Raw genomic sequence first — 10,352 nt, 5'->3', positions numbered from 1 at the left:
AGTTTAGTTTTACACCGCACTCAGCAATTTTCCAGCAATATGGCGGCGGTCTGTAAATAATAGAGTCTGGACGAGTCAATCCAGTGATCAACAACATGAGCATCGATCTGCGTAATTAGAAACCGATGACATGTGTCAACTAAGTCAGCGAGCCTGACCACTCGATCCCGTTAGTCGCCTTTTACAACAAGCAAAGTCTCCTTTTATGGCAAGCATGGGTTGGTGAAGTATTCTACCCCGGGACCTTCACGGGTCCGCTCTTTGCAATATATCTAGCAATATCACGGTAAGGGACACCAGTAATGGGCTTCACACATTGTACCCACATGGGGGATCGATCGGCGTGGCGAGCGAATGCTTCAACCAATAGGCTACCCCCTATATGTGAATATGCTAAATAGAGAATACACATAACTGCGCTGAAAGATTTAAAAAGAAAACTAAAAAAAACCACGAAATATCTTGTGATATATATATGTAAGACAAACGTTATGGGCGAACAACTTCTTTATTTTTTATTATTTGAATAATGACGTTTTCATCCATAAAGTGTGTACTTATCTGACTTTCCAACGTCTACTAAAAATATCTCTTAAAGAAGAAAACACAGTCGAACCCCGTTTATCCGGACATTTGGGTTACCCTCGGAGATCGTCCATATATCGAGGCGTCCGGTTAATTGGCTCAAACAAGCAAAACGTATGGACGATGCGTAATGAAAATGTTGTATGTATATCAATAAAGCAATAATGAGTAGTAAAAACAGTGAATCATAACATATTAATGTAACTGATTCACGTATATTCAGGCATATGATAGTCTGTCATACAGATCTAACACAAACATACCCAATACCGTCCGTACAAGTACAGAAAGTGTGCCAAGTATAAACTACCAAAGTTTCAGGTCTAAAATAAAGAAAGATTCTGGACTCCTCTATATATTTATGAAGAGAACCTGGGAAACGGTTTACCTGTAAAATATTTTCTTTTCAGACACGTGATGTCAGTCTAGCCATATCAGATCTTGTCAACTTGATTATGGAGTGAGTGGATTCAGTTGTACGCCGTATCTAGCGAACCGGCGTGACGGCGTGACGGCGTGACGGCGTGACCACTAGGCTACCACATCGCCACTACGTGATTGTGGGGTTTGTTTGAGGAGGTGAGCTGAACTAAACGAAGCTTTGCTTGTCGTAAGAAACACATGTTTTCGTAGGAGACGCCTAACGGGATCGGGTGGTCAGGCTCGTTGACACGTCATCGGTTCCCAATTGCGTGCTCATGACGTTGATCAGTTGATTTACTGATTGAGACTTGATTATTTACAGACCGCCCCCATATAGCTTCAATTGCTGGGCTCATGACGTTGATCAGTTGATTTACTGATTGAGACTTGATTATTTACAGACCGCCGCCATATAGCTTCATTTGCTTGGTTCAGTTCGTGGCGTTAAAACAAAAACAAGACAAAAAAACAAAAAAAAACAAAAACAGCTTGCGATGGCCTTCGGTGTGTAGTCTGACGTGGCTAGGTGAGATAGTTTGTATTTCATATAGGCGCACACTGCAATATTCCAGCTATATATCGTCTGTCTGTAGATAACCGAATCTGGACCGAACAATTCACACATCGTGAACATCGATCTACACAATTACGATGTTTCGACCAAGTGAACAGGCCTGTCCCGTTTGTCCGTCAGTCCCATTTGTCGTCTTCTATGGCAAGCATTGCTTACTGAACACTGTTTCTGACCTGGGTCATTATACGCGTCAAATAGCAGTCGAACACCCGATAAGTCTATCTCCCAGGACAAGATACAGCAGACGGATGGCTGTGTGTGGGTTAGTCGTATAGATCTCTACCATGTATTAAGACATCTTCATCCATACAAGGCCAATCCGTGTCGGTACCATTGATTCTGGTGACACAGTGCTGAATATTAGTGAGATGATTTGGTGTATCGACGTTTCCCACAGTATGTTAATAATACCCCGTCGTGTCGGTATGGTGCAAGCAGAAAATCGTAAGTGAAAAATGTGTTGGACGACTGCGTAGCACAGCCACCCGTGCGTTCGAATTGACCTTGCAAACCTTTCACCACATGTAGCTCACATTTAAATCAAAGTTGTTTGTTTTGTTTTGCTTTGTTTTTTTGTTTGTTTTTTGGGTTTTTTTTGTTTTTTCGTTCGGTCACACATTGTACTCATGTAGGGGATCGAACCCGGCACTGCGGCGTAGCGAGCAAACGCTTTAACCACTTGGCTACCCCACCATACCGAGGTCAGTCGAAATAAAATATTTGTGTTTTTGGGGTGGTTTTGTTTTTGTTTTTTTTCGTACATGTAGACATGTAGATGCGTATGTATCTGTGTCCCTGCAACCAGCGTGTATTTTTGTATTAGTCCAGACTTGTGTCGTTTTATGGTGCCCACCAGTGATTGCCTCATCTCCTGGCGAAAACCACCCGTAAAGACCCAGGTTGGAATTGGTCACTAGTATCCCATGCTTGTCATGACAGGCGACTAACAAGACCTGGTGGTCAGACAGGCTGCAAGTTCCACCTTTACAACGCGGTAATGGGATCAGACCACAAGCCTTCGCTCTCCAACAGAAACTTTTGCCATAAAGCAAAGACGGTCAAGTTTTAGTCTGAAGCGCTCGTAAAATATATTGCCTCTGACCGATAAATGTGATGTTTGTCATCGAGTGGTCAGACATGTTGGATTGTCTAGTCCAGGCTTACTTATGTACAGGCCGCCACCATGTGGCAGAAACAATGCCGAGTGTGACGTAAAACTAAACTCAATCATCAACAAGACACGCAGTCAGCTTCCGATTTTGCCTTCAAGATAGACTGTAGGGATTAAATACCACGGCAACGAAATAAGTTATGACTATGACTATGAAATAGTCATGACGTTGATCACTGGATTTTCTGATTCAGACTCGATTATTTACAGACCGCCGCCATATAGCTTCATTTGCTAGCTTCAGTTCATAGCGTGTTACCTCTACATAGGCTCCCTGTTTGCAGTAACGTGCTGACAGAGAGCGAGCCGGGCCCGAACCAGCTTGGAACTGTTTTCAATAACTACGTGACAGCGTTACGGGAAGCGAGCAGAAAGTGACAGGTCTTATTAAACATTTACCACTAGGTGATACTGTGTGTTTAATTTTATGCTGCATCAGCAATACTCCTGCAATTGGGGAAACGCACAGCTTTTTTACACGTTGTACATATCTGGGAATTTGAGTTGGGTCTTCGCTTGACGAGCGAACACTGTACTTACATGGCCAACCCGCCGCCCCTTACTACGTAGATGCAGGGATACTCTACAACATATAGGCTCCCTGGTAGATATCGGACAGGTTGTGCTGTATGATCAACCACTAATCTGTTAACTATGATTTGACTGGCTATGGGAGCGGGAGTTGTTGGGTTTTGCCATCTGAAGCAGTATAACACTTACATAACATAAGTTAAAGGGGATTTATCATTTCCGTGAAACCCACAATACTATGACTGTGCTGACAAAATGCTTAGTCAGGTATCAGATCCTGACAAGGACAAAATTTATGGATGAACAAATTCTTTATTAATTACCTACTACCTGAGCAAAAAAGTAGTTCATCCATACGTTTTGTCCTTATCTCACTCTCAAACTTACAAAAATATATAAAAAAAAAAAAAAAAAAAAAAACGCTACTCAAAAAGTCAAGTCCTGCCACAACTACTACTTGACAAGTATTAGATGAGACAGCGCAGTGAAAGCCTTTGTGACAAGCAGGCGGGGCAAGTAATCTGGACGAATACATTTGGTTGTTACAAGTAGATTGGTGATTAAGCACGTGCAATACATGCTGACCGTGGCGTGAAATCAATATCGCTACTGTTGAACACGTGTCTCGTAGAGCGATTTAGTTCAGCAAAACATCATCACGACACGATTCGCAGGAGGAAATTGAACTTTTCAATATTTAGACCTGTTTCACTCGTTTCAAATAGAATGTTCTAGAGGGCGTTCCAGCTTATGCAAATTGTGGTCATTTGTCAGGTCGTGGGTCATCTAATACTTGTCAAGCAGTAAGGGACACGTGTGCCTGTAGCAATACCACCGCAGGGGACACTGTAATTGGGCTTCACACAATGTACCCATGTGAAGATTTGAACCCACATCTTCTGTGTAAAGAGCTAACGCTTTAACCACTGGGCTACCCCACGGCATGAATGTTGATGAACAACACCGACAACTTAAAACAAACACAAACACAACGACTACTGTCATAGATATTTTAGTTGTACAAATAAGGCTTACACAAAATATAAATACATGTATCAACAATGTCATCATTGTATGAGCTGGACGCTACTTCACAATTACATGCATTAAACCTGCCAATATTGGGAGTCATCACAACATAGAATCATTTACAATGTTCCCTAGAGGGAGTTAAAAATTTATACTCTACACAAATTGTATACCTCTCATCACTACACAAATGACACAGATGCTATGAAATCAAAGGCAGAAATAAATATACAAAATGATATGCAAACGCAAATATAGTTTTCCCAAGAAAACATAACACTCGCATTGATGAACTGCCAAGTGAACACGTTTTGGCCTCTCACACAGCTACTTCGCGGAATGAGAATCAAATAGATACTGACATCTACTATTATACACTACTTACATCCAACATTTTCAGGGTCTTTCACAGCGGGGGATCAAGGGGGGCCGATTCCGAAACTGATCCAAGAAGACAGAATCTCGACAAGGCTCGAGCCTCTAGAAGAGTTTCAAAGACCTAAGACTTTGGAGACAAATAAGATGAAGAATGGCAGGATTTCAGTTAGCCTGTATCCTAAATCTATTTCTCCAGATAGCTCATCAATTTTCCCCTCTTAAGTGAACTCGCCTGACAATGGTTAAAGCTAACACATGTGCCACCACTAAACCTTTCAGTTGTTCCTGAATAATGGCTAAAAGAGGCACAAAACCTCTCTTACTCATGCTCTCACTCTGCCACGGTCTGTCTTGTTTGTTTAAATAGAACTTCTTATATCGTGAACACGTGTATCCTCCATAAATGATCATAGCGAAAGCTATCAAAGTAGGGCTGCTTCGAATACTGTCCGATACTTTTTGAAAGAATTATACGTATTTTTCAAATTTTCCAACAAAATACCATATTCAGATTATAAATCGCTGACACTGATGTTGTTGTTTTAGAAATACTTAGGCTTACATATCACAGCATGGTGTTTTAGAAACACCAGGGCCTCCTCAATGGCGGGGTGAGTTTGGTTTAGAGGTGCCTCAGATAGTATACTACTTACGTAAGAGTCTGTCTGTTTAATGTTCAGACAAGCTGAAGTGATGAGTGAGCGAGATTGTTTTACTCCGCTTTTAGCAATAGTCCATCAATATCACGGTGGGGGACACCAGAAATGGGCATCATGCAATGCATTCATGTGAGGAATTGAACCTAAGCCTTCAGTGACGAGCAAATGCATTACCCCTTAGACACCTTCATCAAGTGATGAAACCTTACCACTTCAGTGAAACTCCACATCACAGGTATGACATGACACACCTGGACAGGTGGAATACAGCACATGTACTACTCACATGTACAAAAGTTAAAGAACACACAATTCTTCATATTATCATTGTAATCCCATATGAAAATTGGTTCCTCTCAAACTTTTTCTTTCATTCTGGAAAACATTTTCTTTACTGTGGAACAATTATTTCATTGTGAAAATCGAGACTTTCAAGATGAGATAGGTGGGTATTAAGCAAATTGAAGGAAATATTTCACCGGAGACTATTGACTTTTTAAGAACTATGCCTTTGCTTATTGACACAACATTCATTCATTGACTCCCTTCATCTCATAAATGTCCAAAAATAACCCAAGACTGAAAAATAGTTCTTATCCACTTAAGGTGTCTGCGCGCCATATCAAATCCGGCTTGGCATGATACCATATTATTTCTGCTATCATGTAATTACTTTGTAGTAAACTCCTTGATACTTCAATAGGATGCCTTTCTACTTAAAGTAACGTTGAAATGCCAAGCATAATTGCTTAATAGTAGCAAATGTTTCTTTATTTCTCAAACTAAATTACAAACTAAAGGGAGATAACACAGCTTGAACACAGATTACAAATGACAATTCCCACAAACAAAATGAGCATTTCAAATTAAAGGTTTCATGTGTCAATTTCATGTTTCATGAGACAATATCTTCACAATTTGACTAAACAGCGATAGCTAAAGTATTTCTTTTTCTATCAAATACTAACATCGTACTTGCCTCCTGATCCAATCAACATCCTGTCTTATTGCACTTGGTCGCCATGTTAAGACTGCTGACTACATGAAATATGACCTCGGACAAGATTTAATTGAAAACCTACCAAAAAAACTCAAATACAACCCAAATACACAATTTCATTTCATTGTTCTGGGCGTGCCTAGACCATACATGTTACTCTAGTTTGTAGATTCTGGAAATTAAACATTTTTTCAGATGTGTTTCTTTTCCACTTGAAGAAAAAAATACTTTTCTGTACTTCAGCAAAAGAACCATGACAGCCTATGAAAACCTACAAAAAAATATTTACTTATCCTACATACTAAACTATGCCATGAAGTATTTCAAGTGTGAAATGTCTCAAATTTGCGATTTGTATTGACACGCTTATTGTGCTTGTTAACATTCATAATGGCACATAAAATAAATGAAATGGAATAATTTTCTCATATGTTAAGTAGCTAGGTTTGCATGTTGGCGACAGGACGAGCTTCGTCATTTCAGGAAATACTGCCTCATTAGTGTCCATAATTAGTCCTAATATTCACTAATAAATCAAACTTCAACCCAAAATAGGAATATGTGCTAGTCTCAAATCAAAGACTGTTTTTCGCTTATCTTTTGCTTGTAAGCTGCTTAACACAGCACATAAGAGAGCTAAGTGGCAGTTTGTCCATCATGTGTACATGTCTTATAATTCAGAAAACAATTTTTAAAAATTACAGGTTACCTACAGGGCAAACATGGCCCTTCTCACTAATGAAACTTTTCTTCTCACTGTAGAAAGTGCAGAGTATTATGGGACATGTCACCAAGGACTGACGGTTTGACAGCAATATTTGTCAAGGCTTGTGACTAATATTTGCCAACGGTTTTTTGTCTCACCAAGTAAAGTAGGAAACAATACATAGTTTCTATTGTCTTTTGACATTCAAACATATTTGTTTGGTTAGGAACCATTATTTTACTGATACTAAGCAAGCCCCAAGGAAAATCTAAAGATACAGCTTAATCTCAGCCCTTCGAACATATAGAAAGGTATGGAACAAGATTGTCAAAGCATTAAATTATATGATTTCACCAAATCACAGTTTCACTTTCGAGAACTTGCACAGATTGTCATGGAACAGGTTAAAGGACTGGTAGAAAGCTTTTTCTCAAATTTTGTAGTGATGTAGAAAAATTAATTATTATGATTTTACAAAGGCATCCAATTACATTCTTCAGCATTTTGGACCATATTCAAGTAACAATTCTAGCACTAAGCAGTATTTCCTGGGATGTCAGAGACTAAACACCCTGCCAACCATGTTGTACACTGAGCCCTAGAAAGTAGCACCGCTTCACATTAATATGCTTTGCACAGCAGCATCAAGATCATCCTCCATTGAAGTTTCTCCACCATCCTTATCCTCTGCCGAACCTGACTCATCCGGCTTGTCCTCAGACTCGCCACCAGGTTCCTCACCAAAATATTCACTCTCATCCTGACTGGTGTCCGTCACTTCCGTCAGCTGGTTGTCATAGAAACTGGTCATGCTACCTGACTGGTCCATAAAGTCGGCTGCCGTTGGTGGCTCCTCACTTGGGTTTAAACTCAGAATGCTATCAATAGCACATTGCATTTGAGCATTCATCATATGGTTTTGAGGGTCGTTGCCATCAGATTCGAAAGAGGCATCTAGTTCAATTCCATCAGACGGATTGTTTTCATCCTGTGAATTACAAGGCCCACTTTCTGGAGAAAACATCATCTCATTTTGAGGGAGATCTTTACTTGTGAGAACATCTGCGTTTGATCCGAGATCCTTCTCAGAGGATATTGTAGATAGATCGGCAACATTACCGTCGCTACTAACATCATCAAAGTCCATAATGCTGGATACAGCATTGTCTATTTCCTCTACATGTTCTTGGGGGGCAGCAGTGAGGGGGCGGGGATTGGCCGTGAAGGACATAACATCATCATCACTGTCATACACATCATGGGCGGCAGCAGCAACAGCAGCAGCAGTGGAGGCCTCATTCAGAGGATTGGTCCTGTTGCTACCTAAATCCATTTGATGATGAAACCCGTCATCAGCTGTAATACTACTAAATGCACTCTGAGCAGGTTCTGTCCCTGTCGACACAGAAGCCGGTTGCGAGCACAGGTTTCCTGTCAGCGCTTCCGGGAAATCAAAACTGCTGGGATCAAAGTCATCTGGGATATGAGAAGTGAACTCCCCTAAAACTGTTCCTCCTGAATCAAGAGGTTTTTGGATGGGGGAGAGGACACTGGGATACTCCCCCGAAACGTCTGTAATGCTGATATCACTGTACTGAGGCTGCTGCATGTCAAGCCGAGAGTCCGTCGACACACCAGACACTACAGGACTACCCTTTACCTTTAGTAACGGGTCATCCCCAGAATGATGGAATGTCTGAAGTCTTTCCGCCACACCTGGTTCACTCACATTACTTTGGGCCAACTGAGCCTGGAAGCTGGGTTCACTTAATCCAGTCTGTAAGTCTGTAGCATCAAGATCACTGCTGGCATTAGCACTTGACAATTCCTGACTCAGAACATTACCACTCTCATCCCCCCTCTCTCCGGACATATTCAAATCGTCTCTCTCGTCTGCATAATGGTCCGTCTGGAATTCATTTATATACAGAGATTCTCCCTTCACCACATCCCTCGGAGGCGTCTCCTCAGGAGTAACCTGACCACACCGTGGACTCGGTGGTTCAGTTTTCACAGGAGTTTTTGTTTTGAGGCTACTGGTAAACCCACGCCCGTCGTTCCTGATCACTAACTTAACTTTGCCAGGGGGTACAATTGGTGACGATTTGACAGACATCCGCTCTGAATCTGCTGAGCTATGATGCAGAGACTCGGACATTTCGCGATCACTATACTCGGACTCTGTGAAAGTCTCCGACTTGACAGCAGATGTATCTAGAGCACTTGTTTCGTCAGCACTAGCTTCTTCCTTCTTTTCCTTCTTTAAGTACTTGGTCGGCATTGGCACGAAGGAATCTGCAACATGACAACCATGTCTGTCAACTGTTTCTGATAGCATACGGAATAATATCCTGTATAAGACTTAATTTTACCCTAAATAAAACTGTGAACAAGTAACAAATTTGGGGCCTAAGACTTTCACATTCACAGATAAACTGTAAATTTTACAAACCAAACTTAGAACTGAATTAAATTGTAACTGTGGTTGTCAACAAGGAAATCTCCCTTGTCATTTCTGAATTTGTCAAATCTCAGACCAGAGGATTCATCAAGTTCTTTCATCCAAGGACAAGAATAACATCTCAAGAGATGCATGAAGATGTACGGTGTAGGGACATTTGTTTTATTACCTTTTTATTGTATTCATCACTCAATCTAAGCAACTGTTATTATGAAGCCAAATGATCTTTATAAGCTGGATGATAACTGTGTCAAGAACAATCACCAACCCTCAGCTCAATGAGTGAAAGTGAGTGAGTGAGTGAGTGAGTGAACGAGGAAATTACATGGCTTTTCACAATGTTCCAGCAATATCACTCACGCCTGGGGACACATGAAAAATGCTTCACACACTGTGGACAGCAAGAATGCTCATCATCATTCATAACTACAAAATTTACCTAAATCTTTTTGTTTACTATATGAATGTTTTGGTGTGCATATGGCAGAGTGGAAGGACAGCATTGCAAGTTTTACAGTTCTGCTCTGGAAAAGAACACTACCAACAAATTCAGTCAAGGTTCAATTTGTTACTATGGAAATGCAAAAAAAAATATTTTATTCAGTTATCCAAAACCTAACAGAAGGCATCACTACACCACCAGACCTATTTATGTGCCAAGTCTGGTGAAGAAATAGTGAACGGTTTTAAAGTGATGCTCTGGAAAAGAGTACAACTACCAATTTCAAAGTCAAACTTGTTGTCATGATGTCATGAAAACCACACACAAAAAAATACAATTCACACACTGATGTATCCCCAAGAGGCATATCTACAGATCATGGTGAAGATGACA

The 10,352-nt window shown here is 40.7% G+C and overlaps 1 protein-coding gene across 3 annotated transcripts in view; it reads right to left on the bottom strand.

The window, feature by feature from the left end:
- Nucleotides 1-4,280: 4,280 nt before the first annotated feature.
- LOC137261817 (BRD4-interacting chromatin-remodeling complex-associated protein-like) overlaps nucleotides 4,281-10,352 on the bottom strand; it is a 31,066-nt gene continuing 24,994 nt past the window's right edge. For all 3 annotated transcript variants that reach the window (XM_067799600.1, XM_067799602.1, XM_067799601.1), the window contains exon 12: nucleotides 4,281-9,351. In XM_067799600.1, the coding sequence (XP_067655701.1) occupies nucleotides 7,673-9,351 (1,679 nt within the window). In that variant the 3' untranslated portion in view covers nucleotides 4,281-7,672. The remainder of the gene's footprint in view (nucleotides 9,352-10,352) is intronic.

This window comes from Haliotis asinina, chromosome 14 (assembly GCF_037392515.1).
Source record: "Haliotis asinina isolate JCU_RB_2024 chromosome 14, JCU_Hal_asi_v2, whole genome shotgun sequence".
NCBI lineage: Eukaryota > Metazoa > Mollusca > Gastropoda > Lepetellida > Haliotidae > Haliotis > Haliotis asinina.
This window is presented reverse-complemented; position numbering and strand designations above follow the sequence as displayed.